This window comes from Castor canadensis, chromosome 13 (assembly GCF_047511655.1).
Source record: "Castor canadensis chromosome 13, mCasCan1.hap1v2, whole genome shotgun sequence".
NCBI lineage: Eukaryota > Metazoa > Chordata > Mammalia > Rodentia > Castoridae > Castor > Castor canadensis.
In genome coordinates this window covers 75,233,317-75,257,901 of record NC_133398.1, presented here as the reverse complement: position 1 = coordinate 75,257,901, position 24,585 = coordinate 75,233,317, and the positions used below count along the sequence as shown (strand labels likewise).

The window sequence follows — 24,585 nt, the reverse complement described above, 5'->3', positions numbered from 1 at the left end:
TAATATGATCTTCTTTAAAAAGGCAAAATGATTTAAAAATGGTAAAACCTCCCCACAAGACATAATCTTATCTAAGAACTTGTTTTATAATATTTTTTTCTTTTGCCTACCAAACAAGAAAGCAAACTCTCTTAATTCATGAAAAACACTGCCTGAAGTGACAGACATTTCCTTCCCATTAGGATTTGACTGAGCTCCTGAGAGCTTTGTTCTCTGTGTTCACTTCTGTTCTAGTTCTCACAGAAGCTTCCTGGCTATCACATCAAGCACTCTCCTTCTCAAGAACCATTGGGACTTTACTTGGCTTTTTCCATGTTGTCTGAAGATAAATTGCACAGACACTAAAATAGCCAAACACTTCTTAGTACCACTATTGTCTCTTTCGTTTTTCATTAACTTCCAGGCTACTACTTCTAACCTACTGGGGAGGATTGTGATTCAGGCTAACAAAAATGCAAGACCTTCAATACAAAAAATATGTACACATGTATGAAAAGGCAAAAATGATACCTACTGAAACCATTCTAGGAATGGGGGTGAGGAAGGATAAAGGAGAGCGGTGGAGGGGGTGAATTCAACTATGATATATTTGATACATTGTAAGAACTTTTGTAAATACCACAATGTACCCCAACCCAGCACAATAATAAAAAAATTATAAACAATAAAAAAAAAAAGATCAGAAATGGATAACAGGGCCAGTCCTGGATATATATTCCCAAAGTCAACACATATATAGGAGTTAAAATTTGCCCTTAATGTTTCCCAAATTGATACATTTTCATATGTCTGTTCTGGAGTGTGTATATCCCACTAAATGGATACATAAACATTTACATACAGAGATTCATAATCCAGGCTGTAAAAATAGTCTCATCTTGCTTCAAAGCTATTTGAAACAAATCAATATGAATTAATTTAAATAGTCTGGCCTATACTGAGTTTGAATGGGCACAGTTGAGCATAACAAATTCATTCTACAACATGCAAACATACTTAAATAATTACATTATGGAAAGGGTATAAATGTCACTATGGAATGAAATCCAAATAAACAATTTCAGGGACCAGCTTTTAAATGTTTGGGCCTTAAAGAAACAATTACCTGAAATCAGTGATAGAAGTTTAAGAATGTTCTTACTGTAATATTTTCTAACATATCCCTTGTTGCCTTCTGCATGATTATGCAGAAACAACTTTAATAAGTATTTAATGAACGTTAACAAAACTTCCACATTTAGAACTGTGTTGGTTTAAAGTAGAGGGAAAAATAATTCTGCCTAATTTGATTTGCATCTTTAAAAGGAAGAGTTTGAAAATATTCAGCTTTGTAATCTCCTCTCCTCTAAAACTCACACTTGTGGTTTCCTCTATCTACTTACCACTCGGTATGGTGTAGCCATGGACCTTGTCGGCCCAACCTGCACAGTACTGTATTGCTTGGATACACATTCCTAACTCCATCAGGTATGTTGGAGGAAATGGTTTTCCACCATTTATTGACTCCATTGTCTGAAAAACAGATCAATCCTCATATCTGAAATTTCACAATAATTTTAGAATAAAAATATATACTTAATATTTTCAATAAGCATGTGCTAGATAATTTGGAACCAGAAGGAATCTTGAGTTATAATGTCTAATCTATTCTTTTCCCAAAAAACAAGTATTACAATAACTTGTTTATGGTCACCGGAGAAGATCTAGTGAAATGGGTACTGAGATCCCAGTTTATAAACCCTGATGTTCTCTATGTCACTATAGCTTGAGTATCCTCCTGTTTACCAATATTCTAGGAGTTGCTGACAATTGGAAATATAGCTAGCTGGTAAAAATGGCACCTACTCTCTATGGTCAGATCAGAGTTCCATCAAGATTTCACTTATAATCTTTGGTGATAATTGAGTTTTAGTGAAAATAATCATGCCTCAATAATCATTTTTGATTTTCATTTTCCACCTGGGTACAATCAATCTACATACACCAATTTAACACCTGAATCTTTCATCAGCAAATTTTCGTCTTTAGAATTTTCAACTAGGAACCTCCTGGTTTGAGCACTATTAACATAATTATCATTTGAACAGTCAAACTGTCAAGTTCAACATTTTCTGGTCTAGCTGTACAACAATTGTACAATGACCTGTTCTTCTGGATGATCACCTGAAAACAATGTACCTGTGATTAACTGTTGAAGCTGTTCTGTCTCTGTTATACTGTTTATCATTCTTAAATTTAAGCAAACATGATTTTTGTGTGTGACTGTGCTTCCCTGTCCCTTTACACACACACACACACACACACACACACACACACACACACACAGAATAGGGGGGGAGCCTGTTGATACAGGCAGTCAACATTGTACAGTTCATAAATCAAACCAATGAGAGAAGCCAAGTTTCAGTGAAGTCTTCTGTCTTCCTATAGGACATCTTAGTTAATACAGTTTTATAGCACATAGCCTCTGGTTTTATATATTTTTTTAATATTTCAAATTATATTGTGTCAGTAATAAATGATCCATTAGCTATAATTGCTAATTTTTCAAAATTAAATGAAGGACACTTTGTTACTTCCACATTAAGATTCTAATGGTAATAAAATTTTATTCTGAAATCCAACCTGGGTATTAGTTTATATTAAATTAGTTTTATTGTAATGCCTGGCTGAGAAGGCTGGAAGAAATGCCCTGCTATACTTGTGTTATGTGCTGACTGATAAATGCCAAAAATTTAAAAAATAGCACAATCAGCAAAGATAAAAACATACTTTTTGTGAATGTCCTAACAATTAGATTTATTTCTTTCCTCTTTGCCTTTGTCATCTGTGATAAAGAAAACACATCATTTAATTATGAACAGTCACATTTCTGGAAAGGAAATTGTAGCTATTTGTTAAATATTTTGCAGACCTGGGCTAGGAAAAAATAAAAATCATTTTAGAGAAATATTTTAAGCATTTCTAATAAAAGTGACAAGAGTTTCTACCAAAAGTGTTCAGGGCCCAGTAAATTTGTGTAATCCAATACATCATTCTAGGAGATTCACACAGCATGTGACCTGGAGTAGAGGAAGGAAATTCATGCTTATCATGCTCACTAAACAAAATTCACAATACTCACTGCTAGCAGCAGACGATCTCTTTCAATTAAGTCAGCCAGCTTAAAGAGCAGGCGTCCCCTCTGTGAAGCATCCATAGTACGCCATGGAGAACCAATCTGGAAAGCCTGTCTTGCAGCCTTCACTGCTTTGTCAACATCTGCCTATAAATTACAAGGAAGTCAATTCAGTAGGCCTAACCCATTGGATTAGCAAACACAAAGGCAATAACCCTGTAAAATAGACCAGGGCTCCTCATAAAGACTCCATTAGCCCAAAGACTAGCACATTCTATACACTCCACTACAGTATGTTGGAATGACTCTTGAGTAGTCTTTAGATAAGCTCAACACAATTATCAAATATTTGATTTCCTATAATATAACTATTACCATATTTTAATAGTTGCTACTATATCCTATTTCAACAGGATATTTTGAATGTTAACCTTAATTCAATTAATATTCTAATAACTTTACACATATTAGCACAGTATGTTTGGAATAATCTTATGAAACAAATATATTTCCCAATTTCATATATAAATAAACTGAAAAATGAAAATGAGGAGATTGGTCCAAGGTTAATAACCTAAGTAATACTTTACGGAGAATCAAATAGATCTGATCTGACTGTAGACCTTTGCTCTTCCTCACACGTTGGACTCATTTGGTGATTGGACTGCAGTTATCCATAGTTGAAAATCACAAATAGCAAATATCTTCTGTGGTCTCTGGAGACTCTAGATAATCTGCCAAATGTCATGAAGAGCTATTAAAGATTGAAGAAGACCTTTTCTTACTGCTGAAGAGTAAGCATTACAAATGTGTAAACAAATTCCTTTTGTGTAGAGGAAAAATAGCATAGAGGGAGTGAATGGAAGAGGTCTATAGAAAGGTCTGTATGTGATTGGGCACCATCTCCCAACTGGGTACAAAATCCTATTCAATCTTTTATTAGGTAAAAGAGTCATTTTCTTTTTATTAAGAATGCACTGCTCAAAACTCCATTGATTAAAACGAAGATCCACTAATAGAATAAGTCCACAGTGGCATTAATAAGTCTCACCTCTATGTCTTCAACCAAAGCTCTTTCTTCTCTTTGTGTTTTTCTAAACCAACCATAGTCTTTAGTTCCTCCTAAAACATCTGGTTTCCAAACTTTCTCCTGGCAACTCCATTCCCCTATAAATCTCTGTTCTGAACTCTTCTCATCTCTTACAAAATGTAACTACTACAAGTATCACCACTTCTTTCATTACTACTTCATGTGGTTTTATCTTCCTCATCAAATAAATTATAAATATCTTAAAGGCATATATCATTATAGTATCTATATTTTCTAAAAAGGACTGGAATGGGTGGAGATCCATTAATCTTGATGACATCACAGGATAGAAGTTTGCAATTTTTATCAGGGAACAAAATTCCATTTGAGAATAAGTGTAGAAGGAAGCTTTTGAAGTTCAATAGGTAGGGCATAAACTAAATCATACTATCATCACTCCATTATATTACAACTGAAAATCACAGGCAGCCCTCAGTATCTAGGAGGAAACTAGTTTCAGGATGTCCTTGTAGATAGCTTAATCTTAAGAATGTGCAAGTCTTTCCTATAAACTGATGCAGTATTTACCTATGCACAGCCTTCAATATGCAATGAATCATCCCTAGGTTGCTTATAATACCTAATACTGTATAAATGTTAAGTAAACAGTTGTTGTATTGTTTAACAAATAATCATGAAAAAAATCTACATATTCAGTATCAACACAACCATGGTATCCTAATTACATAGTCTATGTCAGTAAGAGCCGAGTATTTTTGATCTTTGTAGTGAAGTCCACAGATGCAGAATTTATGAGTAGAGAGGGACCATGTATTCAAAAGTGAAATATGTATGCTGGGCAACAATTTCTCTAATGTTCAGTTTCCTTTAAAATCAGGGTAAATTGCCTCACAGGATTGTGTTAAAGACTAAATGCAATAATACCTGACACACAATTTCAATGTGACAGACACAGGTTAAGTGCTCATTAGATGAGACAACTGTGTCCTAAAAGACAAAACAGCATTTAAATAAATCTCGGCAATTCTATATTTTTACATTTCCTTTCAGTTTTCATAGTCTTCTACTATTCTAGGCCCTTATTATTTCACAGTATCAACAGGCGTCCAAGTTCTTGCTCTTCTTCTCCAGTTGTGCTCCCTATTGCTCACAGGATAATCTTCCTCATAGAGTTGCATCTTATCAGTTTCCCTTTCAATGTTTTCATCTGGTTCCTTTTCTCAACACTCCCAGGGCCAAACCCCTGTACTGGACCACATTTCACCTTCCCAGACTTTATGTTCACAATTTTTCTGCTCTATCTACCCCAGGCTTCTCAGCTACTCCTTTAATGTGTGTGTACCTGTGTGCATTTGTGTGTGCTTGAGCTTGTACAAGCGTTTATTTATTTCAACTTCTCGACTTTGCTAGAGTCACTCAAGTAAGTAGAGGGGTGTTTGAGGTAAAATAATAACATATGAGTCTACAGAAGTCTCTGATAAAAGGTATTCATTTCTCTTTTTTTAAATGTAAGAACATTTTTTTCTCTTATTTCCGGGAATACTTCTTAGGATACAGGCTTCTGGTCCCGACAGCCCTTTCCAAGGAATGATCAGTATTTTTCTGCTCAAGTTTGGCCTTCTTGCAATTCATGAAGGTACAAAGTGATTGTCACAACAGTTTCCAGTCATAAACTATTTAGCTATCAAAATCCATGCCCTTCTTCACACATCTACAGACAACTGATTTTCAACAAAGGAATCAAAAACATACATTGAAGAAAAGGGAGCCTCTTCAATAAATGATGCCGAGAAAACTGGGTATCTACATGTGGAGAAATAAATCTAGAACTCTATCAATTTACACAAAAATCTACTCAAATGGATCAATCATCCCAAAACTGACCAGAAAATATGAAACTACTGAAAGAAAACAGGGAAATTCTTCAAGATCTTGGTCTAGGCAATGAAGAATTTATGCATAAGTGAACTCTTTAAGATACAGAAAGTGAAATCTGAAACCTAGTGATGCATATCTATTTGATTGTTTCTACTTCTCAAATTGTTGACTCCAGAGACACTCCTGTGTCTCACTTTGTTCTGATAATACTTCAATTTGAACTTAGTGCCTCTCCCAAATCCAGAAAGTTCAGGTCTATTGCTGTTTTAGGACTGTATGATTCAGTTAGTACCTTGAGATTTGTGGTCTCAAGGACTGAGGCTGAGGTAATGAAGGAATGGAACCTGGACAGGAATGTGTGATTGCTACAATCAACTGAAACATTGTCTCATAAATGGCATTGTCTCTGAATGTTGTTGACTTCACCTCCCAATAGTCTTTTACATGAAACCAAATTTTTTTTATGTCTTTGTATCTTATAATACAGAGATTTAAAGTTTGGTAATCTCTGCAACTAAAAAACAGAAAAATTATCTCAAATCAGACTGAGAAACACAAAGATTTTTGCATATAGTTCAAATCAAAGTTCTGAAGCCTCTTGTTCTCATTACCCCTCAGGCTATTAAATATCACCCTGTCTTACTTTTACAATAATCACTAGGTGAAGGGATAACCCTGCCAGTCTGAGGCTCTGCCTGGGGTTAGGACGATGACATTTCAATGCTGATTTCATGTCTTATTAGCAACATAAATTAGAGTAAATTATTCAACCTTCTATTTATCCAATTTATTATCATTTGTAAATGTAAGTAAAAATATTATCATCTTCATATGGTTGCCTGAAGTACTAAATTAAAAGAGCATTTAGAATTTAAAAATGCTGATCATATAATATTTTCATTTTTGTTGTTATTATTACCTAATGTTTATCAACTTTTAATTCAATATTCAATTTAAATCAGTTTAAAATTCAATTTTAAAGGTATTGATTAATGTTAATTCAATGATTTTAGTGAAATAACTTGATACTACATTGTTTTAAATTCTTATTCTAAAATGAAGGATTTCTCTCCTTTTTAACTCTGTGGTCAATTCCTTCTTAGTCTGTTTTTGTAATATTTCTGTTTGTATTCTATTTCAATTGGAACACAATAGAGAAAAATACTGTTACAAAGACAACCACAACACCCAGAGCACAGCATCATCATCATTACATGGACATTGGTTTCCATGACCAAGGATAGCTTAGAAAATCTGCCTGGATTTCTCAAGGGGCCATATGTTCCTGACATGTCTTTTTGAACTTGCAATGGAATTTTGGAGCTCACAGTGGTAAGACATAAGGAACTCTGGCCTGACAGGGAAGCAGCATTTAAAAACTCACCTTATCCCCTTCTTCTACCTGGCAGATTTCCTCCTCAGTTGCAGGATTGAGGACAGAGAACTTCTTGCCACTCACTGAATTGTGCCATTCATTGTTTATGAAGATCTGTGGGAATGTACCAAGGGTAGATAATGAAAGCATTTAACTATGCAGCAAATTTTGGAAGTTTCTACAAACTTACACTACAGAATTACACAGCTGCATAAATGTTGCATATCCTTATCCTCTCAAGTTTTTTGGTTGTGTCTTGATATTTTACTTATAAACTCACACCTGTACACACAAGCACAAGTGAATAGCACACTAAAATAAAGTAGCATGTTTCAGTTGCATGAAGGCATGAAGTCATTTCAACACTTGAAAATGTAGACTGGAGAAAGCAGTTGTTTTCTTCCTTAAATAGCTGAGAATTTGGGGCATAAGCAGAAACTTCATAATCTTTATAAGTCATTGCTCACATTTTCCACCATGAATCTGAACATGTTCATTTGGGGGTAGTAGTGATCAGGTGACACAGTTGATTATTTTCTGATGCTTTATTTTACTGCTTTAAACCCGGCATTAGGATGGAAGTTTGAAAGAAGCTTGCTACCAAAAATTGATTCGTGGTATGTTTTTCATTGACATTTTAAAGTTATAGGGGTTTTATTCTTCTTTTGGGAAGAGTATCTCATAGTTTACTTATATTCAGACAAAATCAGGTACTAGATTTCTTAGTGAACCTTTCTTAGTGAAAGAAACAAGAGCAGTCCAGAAAATTTTAAATTTTGTTCAGTGTACACTACAAAGGAGCAGAAACATTTTGGTCATATGAAAGGTTTCTTTTCTATTTTCATCCCTTAATTTGCTATTTGTTATAATGTAAAATTTTTGTAAGGTTTAAGATAATACAAAGTAATTTATTTAATTTCAAATCATAGGTAGCTGATACATAATTTTTTTGTTTATTTTTGTTTGGTTTTGTTAGGTTTGATATTCAGAGAACTAAAGGCCTTGTCCCTGCTAGACAGACAATCTACCACTTGAGGTCCGCTCTCAGCCTAATTTGCTGTAGTTATTTTTGGGATAGGATCTTCTGCTTTTGCCTGGGCTGGCCTGGACAACATACCTCTTATTTATGCTTTCTATTTAGCAGAGATCATAGGCACATGTGACCATGGCCAGCTATTGGTTTAGATGTGGGCCTCACTAACATGTTGGGCAGACTGGTTCCAAACTACAATCCCCTCTTCTCTGTCTCCTGAGTAGGTATGAGACACCACAGGCCAATTACATAGTTTTAAAATAAGGCTTTAAAAGAAGACATATGAACTGTTTTTTTTTTTTAAGTTTCTTTTTTGTTTTGTACTTAATTAAAATATATTTTTATGTTAGCATATGTAAAGTTTACTGCTATTTTTAAAATATTTTTATTACTGTTGTGCTAGGTTGGAGTACATTGTGGCATTTACAAAAGTTCTTACAATGCATCAAATATATCATTCTTGCAGTCACTCCTTCCACCACTCTCATTTCCCCCCATCCCACATTCCTGAAATAGTTTCAACCGGTATCATTTTTGCTTTTACATACATGTGAACACATTTTTGGACCTTATTTATCCTCCTACCACCTTTTCCTGTCACCTCCCCCCTCTCAATGTTACCAACCCCCAACCCAGGCAGGACTTGTCTACTCTCTCATTCTCTGATTTTGTAGAAGAAAAAGGGAAAAAAATGACAGTTTTGCCAATTGAAATAAAGGTAGCTACTCAGGGAGATTTCTTGTGATATTTCCATGTATATATGTATTATAACCTATTGGTTCATCTCCTTTATTTTTCTTCATTCCTCCTTAGTTCCCTTTTTATGGTAGTTTCAGCAGGTTTAAGAATTCTATATTCATTCTTCTTACATAGACAATAAATCAACCATATTCATCTTCGTTGTGTCTTTCTTTAACCTTTCCCCTCTCATATGCGACTCCCCTCCCCTTGGTGTGATTAGTTTTTCATAATATTGCTGTATTTGTATTAGGTCTGTATTCCACATATGAGAGGGAACATGCAGCTTTTGACCTTCTGAGCATGGCTAACTTCACTTAAGATGATGTTCTTCACTTCCATCCATTAACCTACAAATGACAAAATTCTATTCTTTTTTGTGGCTAAGTAAAATTCCATTGTATATAAATATCACATTTTCTTAATCCATTCATCAGTAGAGCGGCATCTTGTCTGGTTCCATAACTTAACTATTGTGAGTAGTGCTGCAATAAACATGGTGTTCAGGTGCCTTTGTTGTAACCTGTTTTAACATGTATTTTCATTCAGACAATTCCTCCCTACCTGATATTTAAAGGTAAATTATTAATAGTTCGACCCTGATGGAGAATATACTAAACACCACTCCATGGTTTAAATCCGTTGGTATGCTAACTGTGAATTACTTAGTGATTAAAAATTCTCCAATGACAGCTATCAGGATTATACATGCTGGACGTGAGTACACTGTGATGTTAGGGATTTGATATAAAATGGATAGGGGACAAGCCTCCTTGTTTGCCTGTTCACACCAAAACAATTACTCAGACAAAACAGCATCATTCTCTGCATGTTAAAGAGTTCAAATGAACTGCAGTGCTGGTCCAGTATCAAGAGAAAATGATGCGGGTTAGACTGTTTCTGTTTGTTTCAGTTTTCACTTTGGAGTGTTGGGATGTGTGAGGAACTCAGGCACTTATCTGTGAAATAGGCCAAAGTACAGAGAAACTCTCAGAACAACAGCAGCAAGACCCATCTCCTACTTCTCTAAAGCTGCAGATTCTGTAGTAAATCTAGCTCTTGCTTTTGTTTCTCTAGTACTTTCCAGTTAACAATTACACACCTGCTCCCATAGCAACAAATTTGCTGGAGGAATAAATATGCATGGTTTCTCTCCCAAAATATGCAAAATAATACAAGTCTATTTGAAGTTTTATGAAACAGCCTTCATCCAATTATCATATGTAAATCCTCCAACGCTAACATTCATTTTATTAAAAATATAGGGATGTTATATTATTTCAGTATGCTCTACCTCACCTTTAAATAAATTCCCACTTGTTTGACTCATTCTAGTATGTTCCTGCAGTGACTATTTGCCTCACTTTTCACACAGGCTGGCTGTACTGAAGTTAATAGAACTGCTTACTATAGTCTACTGACTTCTCGTACATGAATGTTTCACACACAACAGAACTCCTTTCACTTGGAGTTATTTTAAAAAATAAATTTATGAAAATTTGCCTGATCTGATATGATTTAGAATTCACTATTTGTTCAGCACACTAAACCCAGACTTGAATTTTACAAAACTTTTGTTTTTGTATTTGCAAAGGGTTCCTTACAGAGGTTAGTTAAATTGACATTTTATGCTTTAATAGATGTACTCTTTACAAATCTGAGGAAAACAGCACATAAAAGTTATACTAACCTTAGTGTACTGAATCTTCAAATTGGCGAGGGGGGTAGGTAAGTCTGGTTTTCCAGAGGACTGCATTTCTGATTTGGTTCTGGGAAAACAGGTGACACTCTCAGCAATTTGATTCTGATAGAGCACTTGGTTTGTTTGTTCCTTTTTATCTGCATGAGGCTGAGGTTTATTTGCATATTTGAATATGATTGGATGAACAGATTAGAGCAGAACAGACACTTCTTTGTAACACGTAAGGCAGGAAGCCTTTGCCTTTAAACTTAAACCCTTAAGATTCCAGCACTCTAGCACTGAAGTTGCCTCTGGAGCCATTGCACTATTTATGTATGAATTAATTTATAAAGCTGAAACCTGTGTTAAGGATCTACAGCGCAGTTGCTCTGGCTATTAAAGCCAGATTGTTTGTTTTGGTTCTTGAGTTTTTTTTTTTTTTTTTTCTTAATTTCATACTATTGTGTAACTTTCAGTTTTCTGGCAGACTCGGAATCAGAGAATTTAAAAATTGAGCAAGAGTCTAAAAGGGCATTTTTCTTCAGTAGGAGCTAGGAGTAGAGAATCCTAGCTAGGTTTCCTCAGGACAGAGCTGTCAGCAAATCAGTTGGTCTCACAGGGTGCTGCTGGAGAAAGAAGGGCCAGCTTTTAAAAATTCAGTCAAGCCAGCATACATGCAGTACTGTGTAAGCAGACCTAATATGACTTCAGGAGCCCTAATCTCTCTTTATTTTCTATATGAGAGCAAAAAGTCAGCAAAATTTTTAGGTAACTCAGAATACACTGTCATACACAACCACAACCAGTTAGAATACAAAGTCATCTGGGAAATTCACCTAAAATGAAAGTAACTTCCAGATTTGGAGATGACTATATTTATCAGACATCACTATAGACAAATGTACAAAGAAAGATTTAAAAGAGCACTCTGAATACTTAAATTCTTAATGTTTATAGCTAGGAAATTTTATAAAGGACAATTTTAAGCTGTAGGACACCCATGATAATATACAATGTTTTATTGTGTTGAAGCTGCAGCCAAAGCTACAAAGGAAACAAGATAAAATTCTTTGGATGCTCTAATGAGAGCAATAACAATTTCTTCCTAATGAAATTGCCAGATCCCTGAATATGGGACTTAGTTGGGGAAAGATTTAGAAGTGTCTGTTATTAGAACCTCAGTTTCTCTTTCCACTCTCACCTGGTATTCCCATTTTAGAGACATGCAGAGGGTAAGCAGCTTGTTTACCATCAAGTGCTAATAAGTAAAAGGCCAAAAATCTCATTTCAGGCCAGTCCTGCTCTAAAACCAGGGCTTGTCTTCTTTTGTCTCTCTGTCCTCTTCTCCATAAGAGGGTTCAAAATCAGCTGCTCTAATACTCCAAGTCAATAGTAACCCAAGCAGACATTTATGCTTAACCTTTAATTCATCTTAGGAAAGGATTGGCAAATTTGTTCTGTAAAGGACAGATAACAAATATTTTTCATCTTTCTGGGTCAGATGGTTTCTGCTGTAACTTACACAACTCTGATTAAAGAAACTATAGAAAATAGGTAAATTAATGAGTGAATGTAGTTTTCAATAAAATTTCATTTGCAATAAAAGAAGACATCAGATTTGGTACCTGAGCCAGTCCTCTAGATTATAAGGCAATATCATTTGAAAGTCCTTGGCTATACCACACTTCTTGTTTGAAGAGCAGATAGGAAGTCCTGTAATCTTTGAACATTTCTCTTTCTCTCTCTCAATTTCTTTCTGTTTGGAAAATCTGGTTGTTTCTATTTCATAAATGTGCTTGAGTTAAATGCACAATTGCACAATACCTGTTATATAACATGTTTGCAGAAACAGTGGTTTAGTTGCTGTCTTCTGCTCCCAGATCCACAGTTGTTTGTGGATTAAGACACTGGTTTAGTTGATGTCACAGAAATAAAGCCAAGGCTTCATAGCACACATCGCCATGTCATGCCATTCTTTGGATGAACACACACTTGATTGGACTTGTTAAATAATTATATAAGGCCTTGTTAAACCAGGTATCACTGAATATAAAGGAAACAACTTTGCAGGCAGGTTACCACACTTGCTCGTGTCATTTCAACAAATATTTGCTAAGTATCATTATACATCAGTCTTTATTAAGTCTTTACTTCACTTGAAGGACAGATCTTTTCTGCTCAGAAATCACAAGGCACAAGATGTATATTTCAGAGGTATCTGCTGGTCCCAGAGTTTATTTCGTAGAAAAGTAGGTTGTTAGGAATAGCTGCGTGAGAAGAGATTTTTTTCTTCACTTTTCTTATGGTGGGAAAAATGGCTCTGGTGAGAACAAGGGAAGCACACTTCACGACTGTACCTGGAGTTGTGTGTTTTTAATTGCATGTTTGGCTTATGCAGTAGGGGAGGGCTGGGGCTGGTACTTCAACTCCGGACCCTTGACAAGGGGCATTTAATATTCTTTTCCTTCTTAGGGGCCAGCTAAATTACACAAATACACATATGTACACACACACACAGAGTAAGAGAGAAATAATAAACATAATATTCATCTCCTAAATGTGATTTCTTCCAGCCCTTTTCTCACATTTTCTGATTTCCAAATCTTAGACAATTCATTGACACTGAATTTCTCGCTTAGTCACGGGCCACATCCCATGACCTTCTCTATTGACTTAAGTATGAGTGATAAATCTGCCTATTGCTTAATCCAGCAGTGTAAATGTCTTTATATTTCTGATGACTAAACTTTTATCAGATACCATATCATTCTCATTCATGTTCAAGTTTTAAAATTAACTACTTAATTTTAATACTTTGGAAATGTATTTCCAAAGTATGACCTTTGGAATATCTCACCTCGTTTGTGGTTTGTGGTGAGATAATCTGTGTTTGACTGGTAAACTGATTTTAAAAACAGAAGTGCAATTTCAGTATGTGTGTTTGCGGGCTAATTTCAGTTCATCTGCCATTTTTCTTAAACTTAGCAAAATTTCTTGGCCTATCGATTCCTCCTGCTCTTCAAATATGCTATCATCATCTTATGTTTTTGAGATATGGTAGGTGTCTTCTCACATAGCACAATCAGTACACTCACTGTTTAGTGTGGTCTGGAAAAGAAATGGTACATTTAAGCTTCTATAGGACAGGTGTTTTTTTTTAACATGTTCTTGTTAAACTTTATGGGAGATATCATCCATTGAAACCGGCTCTAAAATTATGAGAGAAAAAAATAAAATCATGAGAATAATTATGCGTAATTTAGACCACCAAGCTTAAAGTAATTGTCACTTGTTATAGCTTTACAGTGCTACCTTAAGTGTTACAGCTTCTGACTATGATAAAACAACAACAACCAAACTTGAGGTACTGGCAATTTTTTGCTGCTTCTTTTAATAAAACATTTAATTTTATTTGATGAAACAACAGTTACTTTCACCCTTGCAGTGTCCTGATATTTTAGATTTGGGTTTTAAAGAATATAAAACTGAATTGCATTTTAATGAAGTCTACTGGATTAGAAACTGTGTGGAGCTCAGCCACTTATGGTGTTGTTTGAGAACCATTGTACTACAACACAGACCTCTACCTAACTCTGTTATTTATTCTACTTGTTTTCACTCAAATTTCCACCTCTTCTGACCTTCCGTTTACATTTTAAGACTGTCTATCTGAGCTCATTATCATTTCCCCAAAATTAATCTTTTCCTTGAATTTCCTGTTTCTGATTATGTCTAAACAGCACCAACCAAACTTCAGGCACTGGCTTTATTTTTCCTGTAAAACTAAATACTTTATTTAATAAAGCAACACCTACTTTCAACCTTCCAGTGTTCTGATATTTAGGTATGGGATTAAAGAACCTAAAGCTAAACTGCTTTTGAATCCAATATAAGTATTTCTGTCTTTAATAAGTGTTTATATTTAATATATATTTAATATATATGCATATTTCATCCTTTATGTCTATTTATGTCCATTGTGTTTACTGAGGAACTTTGTGCTTTGTGTTTTTCCTTATGTCATATAGAATTTCATTTTACTGTCCATGCTGGAAAACCCAAACAAATATTCCAGGTGGAAATGGATTTCTTTCTCATATAAACAGGGACTTTAAGTAGGTTACCCAGGACAGGAAGAGTGTCACATAGAGTCTCCTTCCAGCTCACTGCTCCAATGACTCCTGCCCTTTTGGTAGGAGAAGGATGCTACATTTCACAGTCAAATTCCAGTATCCAAAATGGAGAAAGGGGAAGAAAAATGACAAAGAATGAGGTCCCATTACATTTTGAGAAGTACTTTTCTGAAAAGTAGAACTACTTAAACAGAGTACAGTCACAAAGCCACACTTACTGGAAAGCAAAAATAAGGATTTTTAAACCTTTTCTAAGCATTTGGGCTCATATGTAAATTCAGTAGCTATTACATGAGGGAGGGTGGGAAAGAAGGTAGGTGTTTCTGTGCTGGTCCCTTCTTCCTCTTGCCTGTCTCCTTTTGCATTGATTGCAACATCTTTATTCCTTCTTTGTCACCTCTCGTTATTTGCAGTAGATACTGTATGTTCTTGCTTATTGTTCTCATTTTTTAACACAGTCATAAATATGTTTCACTTTTATCACTATCTTTTTTTCTTAAGAAAAATTCAAGGATTTTTAGCTCTTCAGCCTGGATTCTGTAGTCCTGCTCTGCTTGTTATAATTGTCCATTATAAAATTTTGTTCCATCTTGATTGATGTCCCCAAATTAGTCACAAACCATATCATTATTATTTTATCCAGTCAATTTCAATTTTACTATACCTATTTATTAAGAAATTGCTTTGCCTATTATCTAATATTTGCCCTAAGTCCTCCCTTCTGCATTGAATTTCCTTCTCTGAGAATGTGTTACAAGTTCAAATTCTTGATCAATGAATGACTCCAGGAGGATGTCAATTTTATTAAATTTTTAGAGAAAGCTTGGCTTTATCAAAATAGTTTTGTTTTCATCAATTTCTGTTTTAATTTTCTTTATTTTATGTTCTTTAGGTTATTTTGCTGTTCCTTGTCTACCTGCTGTATACGTAGGTCATTAAATTTTCAGACTGCCTCCTTTTCATTTAAACCTGTAAGCTTCCATCTAAGCATGTCTTCAGCTGCAGCTACAAGTTTGTTTATAGTATTTTCTTTTTTAGTCAATTCAACAAACTTTCTAACTTTATTATTGTTAAGGTGAACAGAGTTAATGTAAAAAAAATAAAGGCTTCTGTTCTCTTCTCTTCCCCACCTCTTCTGTTATTACTTTTAAGAAAAATCAGGAGAGACCAAGAATGCAGATAGCTTACAGACCCTACGACCTTCACCTGCACCATTTCAGGGAAGTACTCCAGATTCTCATGGTAGCAAGAATTAGGTAACCCTCCTTTTTCTGTCAACTAACATGCCACCAATACATAGGGTGCACATAATAGTCAATGACTGACCTTTAAATTGGTTTTTTATAGGGTCAGTCAGGTACTGAGACAGTCAGCTGCTATTCCAGTGGTTCACTGACTGGGAAGCCACTTTTTTTTTTTTTTCATTTCTTTTTCTTTTTCTTTTTTTCTTCTCAGCTGGTAGGTAAAACAAGAACATGACACAGAACTGCAGAAAGAGGTAGGTAAGCATCTGGGAACACTTGGACCTGCCACATCTAGTGCAGCTGGGGGGTACATGGCAACCACTCCCCCCCCGGCAGACAAAACTGGTGACCAAATACACAGAGAGAACATTTCCCCTCCCTGTCTAGAGGGGCAGAACACAGAGCTGAACTCACCTATGTGGGGGTGGCACAAACCAACAGCACTCTGCTGAAAACTACATTGCACCACCCTGCAGAAACCTGGAACAAGCTTAAACTGACTGAGTTCCTACAGAAAGGCTCAACTCTAGCTCCCAGGCCTGCCCTGTAGGTGGAAGGGGCTTGCAACTTCTGCTATACCGGCTCCCCACAGGACCAATTCTGTGGATCAACCTACACCAGAGGGCCCGTGACACCAAGGAAAGCCTGGGTTTTAATGCCCTGTGCTCAGACAGCCCAAAGCTGTCTGATAGGGAGGGTCAACATCCATTGCCATGCAATCCAGCATAGCAGTGTTAAGAAGGTACAATGACACAGTCAAAAATCCTGTAAAAAAAGTCAGCATCTGGATTTTTAATCAGAGATAAGAGTTCAGAACATTCATTGAAATGATTTTATATATACATATATATATGCATGTATATATATATAAATGAATTTTTAACTTTTTCATTTTTTTCTTCCATTTTATGGTTACATATCCCCCTCTTCCATTCTGTCCAAACACCAATTCACTTAGCCCTCTGTTGGTTCACATTTCTTTCTCTCCCCCAATTTTTTTCTATTCTCTTTTCTTCTACTTTCCCTTCCTTTCTTTTCCTTACCTTCCTCTCCTCCCCCTCCTATTCCCACCACTTCTCCAACCTCCTCAACACTCACCACTTACTGAATAATCTTTTATACCAACATTACAGGTTACCCCCATCTTTCCTATCTTTCCACAATCCCTGATAATAGAACCCTCACACACAACAGCTAAACAACACCTTAGCACACATTAGGGCCTTATTACACTATAAGTTTCACACTTCACATTCTTTCCCTTTCTACCCACTTCTCTAGCAAAATCTTTTTAATTACCTAAGTGGTTATCTCTATCTAGGCTGTTATACCCCCAATACCCATTGTTTATAGATAATACCAGCAAAGGGTTTTCTAAATATTATGTAAATAACTGGTCTAGCATTGAATTTGTGAATTTGTTATTGCTAAATTTTACTTCTAGGTCAGGGAACAGAAATAGTGCAATAACCTAGATAACACTAAGCAAGTCACAGCATAGCAATTAAGTCAAGGGAGAGATAACAGGTGGTAATAACCCCCAATTAGGTAATCAACAACACAGAGGAAAGCACAAAATGTAAACATAGGAAAATGAAAAAGGCAAACGAATACAACTCCTCAAAGACTAACAATAACCCAATGTAGGATTTGATGGAAAGTGAAAGAAATGAATCCCCATTTGCTGACCCCAGCATAATGATGATTATAAAGTTCAATGAGCTGAAAGAAGAATTTATAGAAGACATACAAGAACAACTAAAAGAATATAAGAGAACACAGATTAAAAAACCTCAAGAAAACACAGAACCAGCTAAATGAGCTCAGAGAGGATTTCAACAAACTCAAAAAAATGAAACCAAGGAGATTCCAAAAAAAAAGCAATGTGAAATAAAGAACAGTACAAGATATGAAAAGGAGTTAGGCAAATGTGGAAAGTCTCCAAAAAAAAGAATCAAACAGAAATCCTGGAAATAAAAAGTTCCTTAAATCAAATAAAAAATACAGTCAAAAGCCACTTCAGTGCACCAGAACAAGTGGAAGAAAGAATTTCAGGGCTCAAAGACAAAATAGATATTAAAGAAAAAACAGAAGAATTCATAGACAAAAGACTCAAGAGCTGCAAAAGGAAAGCAGAAGAACTCTTCAATTCCCTTAAAAGACCAAATCTGCAAATGATGTGCAAGCCAAAGTTACACATCATATATTCAACAAAATATTAAAAGAAAACTTCCCAAATCTAGAGAAAGGGTGTCCATTCAAGTACAGGAATCCTCTAGGACACCAAATAGACATGAACCTTTCAATGGCATATTATAGTTAAAACAAGTAGCACAGAGAACAAAGAAAGAATATTAAAGGCTGTAAGAAAGAAAAATCAAGTAACATGTAAAGGTAATCCCCTTAAAAAAACAGCATATGTCTCAACAGAATCTTGAAAACAAGAAAGACATGCTATTAGGTATTTTGAGCACTGAAAGAAAATAATTTCAGCCCTAAATTACTCCACCTATCAAAGCTATCATTCCATGTTGATATAGGAAAAAAATTCTTCCATGATAAAAACTAAAACAGTATTTGACAAACATTTAGCAAAGGATGTTAAAGACATCTACAAGAAAAACTTAAAGCACTGAAGAAAGAAACTGAAGTACACTACAGAAGGCAGAACAATCTCTGACACTCATGGATTGGTAGGATTAACATAATGAAAATAGCTATATTACCAAAGCAATTTACATGTTCAACAAAATTTCAATGACATTCACAAGAGAGATTGGAAAACAAACCCTAAAGTTATTTGGAAATGAAAGACTGTAAATAGCCAAGACAATTCTGAGCAGAAAATGCAAGCCTGGAGGTGTCACAATACCCAACTTCAAACTATACTACATAGCAATAAAACAGTATGTACTTACACAAAAACAGATATAAAGACCAGTGGAACAAAAGACCCAGATATGAATGCATGCAGCTACACCAACCTGACTTTTGACAGAGCTGCCAGAAAGATACAGTACAGAAAAGACAGCTTCTTCAACAAATTTTTTCTGGGAAAACTGGGTCCTGCTGCAGAAAACTGAAATTAGATCAATGTCTTTCACTTGTGCAATATTAACTCAAAGTAGATTAAGGACCTTAATACAAGAACTGACACTTTGAAACTATTACAGGAAAGAGCAGAGAATACACTGGAAGCAATAGGCATAGGCAATGAATTCAAAACAACTCAAGTGGCTCAGCAACAAAGAGAAATCATGGACAAATGGGACTACATGAAATTAAAAACCTTTTGCAAAGTAAAAGTAATGTTTTCTAAATTGAAGAAGCTTCCCACAGAATGGGAGAAAATCTTTCCTAGCTATACATCTGACAAGGAATTCAGAACCAGAATATACAGGGAACTCAAAAAAATAAACTTCAAATAAAATCAATGTCCCAATGAAGAAATAGGCAAATGAATGGCCACAGTTTTTTCAAAGAAAGAAGTCCAAATAGCTGAAATCACGTGAAAAAAATGCCCACCATTCCTGTCCATAAAGGAAATTCAAATCAAGTTAAGATTTCACTTCACTCTTGTTAGAATGGCTATCATCAAGAAGACAAACAACAACAAATTTTGGCAAGGATGTGGGAGAAAAAGATCCCTCATACACTGCTTGTGGGAATGTAAGTTATTACAACCACTGTGGAAAATAATATGGAGGCTCCTCAAAAAAATAAATTCCTAAGGATATATCCACAAGGAGTGTAAATCAGATTACAATAAAAGCACTTGCACATGCATGTTTATTGCAGCACTATTCACAATAGCTAAATTATGGAAACAGCCAACATACCCCAATACTGATGAATGGATTAAGAGAATGTGGTTTTTATATACAATGGAATTTTATTTAGCCATAAAGAATGAAATTTTGTCCTTTGCAGGTAAATGGATGAAACTGGAGAACATCATCTTAAGTGAATTTAGTCAAGTTCAGAAGGCCAAAAGCCACATGTTTTCTCTCATATATGGAATGTACACTTTATACAAATACAGCAATATTATGAAAAACAGGTCACACTAAGGGGAGATCACATATGAAAGGTTTAGGGCAAGAGAACAAAATTAAGAAGGTTAATATGGTTGATGAACTTTCTATACAAGAATGAATATGGAAATTTTAAAATAGCTGAAACTAAGAAAGGAACTAATGTAGAAAGAAGAAAAGTAGAAGAAATGAACCAAATAAGGTGATAACACATATATACACAGAAGTGCCTCAAAGAAATTCCCTATGCAGCTACCATAGACAAGGAAAAATATCAATTTATTTTCTTCTACAATATCAGAGAACAAGAGGGTGAACTGGTCCTGCCCAGGAGGGATGGTTGTTACCAGTGGGAGGAGAGAGATGGTAAGGAAAAGCTGTAGAAGGGTGAATATGGTGCAAATATTGTGTACACATTTATGTAAATGTAAAAATGAGACCAGTTGAAACTATTTCAAGAATGTGGGAGTGGAAGATGAGGGAGAAGGAGGGAGAATGATGGAGGGGATGAATTCAAGGTTGATATACTTTATACATTGTGAGAAGTTTTGTAAATGTCACAATGTTCCCCCACAAGGCGCAACAATTTAAAAAAAAAGATGAAAAATAGATAACTATCTTTTTCAAAAAAAAAAAATAAAGAGAAATAAATCAGTTGTTCAGGGTTCTTATGTCAACCAGATATAAGTAAAATGCAAGCATTCACAAAATTATCTTCTGCCTTAGAGACAAAAGGGCTCTATGGACAGTAATCTTGATCTGTTTTATTCTGTTGGAAGTATAATTTACATTCAATTCTTTTATAAGTGCATCTATTAACAAATGTGTTTTTATAAATTTCTTATTATATAGAGGAACAATTTAAGATTATCTTTCTTCCTTTGCCTATATTAAAATAGGCTAATAGAGTATTTTACTGTACTAAAAAAAGAGACAAAATTTTGTTTAAACTCAAATTTTTATAAAAATGATTTCAAAGTACAAATTTTAAAGGTCTTAAAGTTTATCAAAAGTTTACATATGTACTTAAGATGGCTATAATTTAAACATCGACAAAAATTTTCTCTGAGTTCAAAATTTAGTGCATTGATGTAAAACTAAAACTTAATTTTCTTTACCTGAATATTGTTCTACTCTGAGTAAAATCTATAAAAAGCTGGCTCAAGGAAAGATTTTATCAAAATAATTGTTCATGCTTTCTGTTGATCTTGTCAAATTTTAAACTACTTAGGAAACTAAACCTTAACTAAATCAGAGTTCATTTAAGTATCAGTTCATATAAATGTCTCCTAAATAACCACCTTCTAACTGTGTGGTAAAACAACTATTATTCTAAGTAATTCTAAATTAACATTCTATATATTTGTGATTAAAATTGTGTACAGCTCTGTTTCTAGACTTTATCTACATATTGTATAAACATTTGCAGAGTTAAGAAATGTGTCAGTTTAGTCATTTTACCTGACCAGAAAAGACTCTCTTTTATGCAAACACATTGCATCTAAACTTTTGATATATAAAAAAATGGTTAAAACTATTGGCATTTCTGCTACTTGTAATCAGTAGCATTCAGAAGAAAAAAGAAAAATACATTGCCATTTGGGCAATCCTGCTCTTTATAATCTACCCTATAATTACTTGTGATACCCACATGAGTTTTACTATACATATGAGAAATACTTGTACATTCGGAAATAAGGCTATTTGGGATCATTGCCACTGCCCACCTCCCCTTATAAAAGATCTAAAAGTTTGTAAACCTATTATATGACCTACCCCAAATTCTAAATTCGAATCCAAAGAAAATAAAAGCTAAAGTAATATGTATATCTGGCATCCATGTAGTTATGATGCTAATTGTTGTTGGTCCCTTTTTAATATATTTATATTCCTCAAATACATAAATCTTCAGAAATGCAGAACACCATGTAGGTGTTCTCCAAATTAAAATTTTTAGTGATGCCAGATTTTGCAGGCTTGTGTCTTTGTGTTCCTAATTGTAACCAGGAGCACTTAGTGTTGCTGTTGTAATGCTGTCAGTCATAATTATTTTACTAAAATACAGTTTGCAAGAAAAATAAATAAGTGTCTGACAACTGCTAAACTCCTTTCAGTATTTTAACCCTGCCTATTCTAAGTCTTGTCATTAGCAGTCTGGGCCCTTTTCTGGAGAATTTGTAGTCAAACCTACTAAAATGACTCTAGCAAGTACTTGTCAACTGAGTCAGTCTTTTAAATATTTTCTTTGTTGACTTTTTTGAATTCTCCTTGTGAAACTTCTAACTATTGTCTTTTGACATTCTATAGTACAAGAACCCTAATTCCCTCAAGATTAAAAATGTTCAAATGTTAAAAAAATTATAAGAGGTACTTACACTGCTTTTGCTGAAAATCTCTGACTCTTTCCTTGGGTCCATAAATTAGCTACAATAACACAGGGAAAAGCTTGATATCTCTGCCTCCATTTTGTGCCTATTGTCCTTTGCTTTGATCCATTCTCTCCTGCAGCCATCTTGGAATCAAGCATGGGCAGGAATGATTGTCATCTTTATGACAAGGGACTAAAACTTCTCATAAAGAACAAAAGACACTTGTAAGACACACCACCCCTAAAAATGAGGACAGCTACCTATAATGATGAGGCTACATCCTGAAGCAGGAGTAATCTTCTCATGGAAACCAGATTGCTCAAATGATGACAAATGATAACATATCCAGACCCTTCTTCTGGGTTTGTGTAGACTCAACTGTCACTTCAGTGGCACCCAAATAAAGTTTGATCCTGGTACAGAATATCACAGCACTGGAGAAGAAAACGAGTAGCCAATCACAAGTAGTCACTGCTGTGGGCTCAGCTTGCCTCATAAAGAAAGACAAGGGAGGAATAGGAATCCAGGAAAATGGTGCAGGAAAGCAAGACTCACAAAAAGGAATCCTATGGCTGAACATCTTTACCATGGTGCTGTAATAAAAGAAGGAAGTGAGGGAAGACATTATGAGGGATTTTTTTTTTCATACAGAAAGCTTCACAAGCAGCCACAGGTAAGTGTTGGAAGATAAGGACTCATGAGAACAGGTACCAAGGACCATTTTTTATCCTATACAATGACATTATAAAGTACTTGTTGGATTTTCCCAGCAAGAATAGCTCCCTCTAGGGAAAAAGGGCAAGTAAACTGTCAAGACCTGATGCTGAAAAACCTGGGAAAGCCATTTTCACAAGTGGCATGAAAGGATAGCCCCATGAAATCCTAGCTCAGGTTTATTACCACAGATAACCTCTGACTCCTAAGAATTAGAATGAAGTATATGCTCTGAAGTCCTGAATCACTCAAGACCTGGAGCTCCTTCCATTATGAATGTAGTCTGTGTTCTGCAAAGTGACCAATTTGGATCAAAGAGTGAATCTGGTCAGAAGTTTAGAAAACAAAACATACCCAGTCAGTCATATTCAGGGATGATAATTCAGTCTTAACACAGGGGAAAAAAAGGTAGTAAAGAGGGTCTGAGAAAAACTTTCACCTTCTGTGATGATAGAGATTTTGAATTTTGCTCCTCTACAATAAGACTATCAGTTTTGGGGATACATGGTAAGACTTGAATTTCTAAATTCCTTTGGATGGCAAACATAAGGAGCAGGTATGTTACCACTCAATTTTCCTTGCTCCAGTTCCTGGATGAGGTTTAGGACACATTGGCCCCAAATTTGGCAGCTTAGCCAGTTAAATACTTTAAGCTGAATGAAACTAAGGGACAGCATATACAGGAAACTCTTTCTGCACCTCCCTCTGATGCAGGTTATAAGACTCTCCCCTGAGAACTATCCTCCTTATTCCTGGAGGAAACAGATGCTCTTCTCTCTAAGACAGGGACACAAAAGGAATCTGAATGAATCTGAATCTTGCTGTCCCCCCTCCCCAGTTTATTACCCTTAGCTCCTATTCGTTTTGTCCATCATATTTTTTTCCACATCTCTTCATTTTTCATCAAACCTGCCATGAAACACTCAGGTGTGACTCGTTCTTATGTTCTATTTCCTAATGAAGGCATTTATATCACATAAAGCTTAAATAAATGTAGATGCCTTTCTCTTACCAATCTGTCTGTTGTTACAGTGGCCCTAGGAAGGGAACCTAAGGAAGTATAAGAACAGAGCAGTTTCAGTAGCTACTTTTAGCTATTTATCCACTTTACATTTCTTCCTTCTTAGCACTTATCCCTAGTGAAAATATTGTATACTTATTGGTTTATTACTTTATTGTCTCTGTTCCTCTCATTTGAGCCTATGCTCAATAAAATC

At 35.1% G+C, this 24,585-nt stretch overlaps 1 protein-coding gene across 1 annotated transcript in view; it reads right to left on the bottom strand.

The window, feature by feature from the left end:
* LOC109678897 (aldehyde dehydrogenase 1A1-like) overlaps positions 1-11,039 on the bottom strand; it is a 31,776-nt gene extending 20,737 nt beyond the window's left edge. The window contains exons 1-4 of the mRNA XM_074052044.1: positions 10,884-11,039; positions 7,432-7,536; positions 3,125-3,265; positions 1,383-1,512 (exon numbers count right to left, since the gene is read on the bottom strand). Coding sequence (XP_073908145.1) covers positions 1,383-1,512; positions 3,125-3,265; positions 7,432-7,536; positions 10,884-10,949 — 442 coding nt within the window. The 5' untranslated portion in view covers positions 10,950-11,039. The remainder of the gene's footprint in view (positions 1-1,382; positions 1,513-3,124; positions 3,266-7,431; positions 7,537-10,883) is intronic.
* Positions 11,040-24,585: the final 13,546 nt, after the last annotated feature.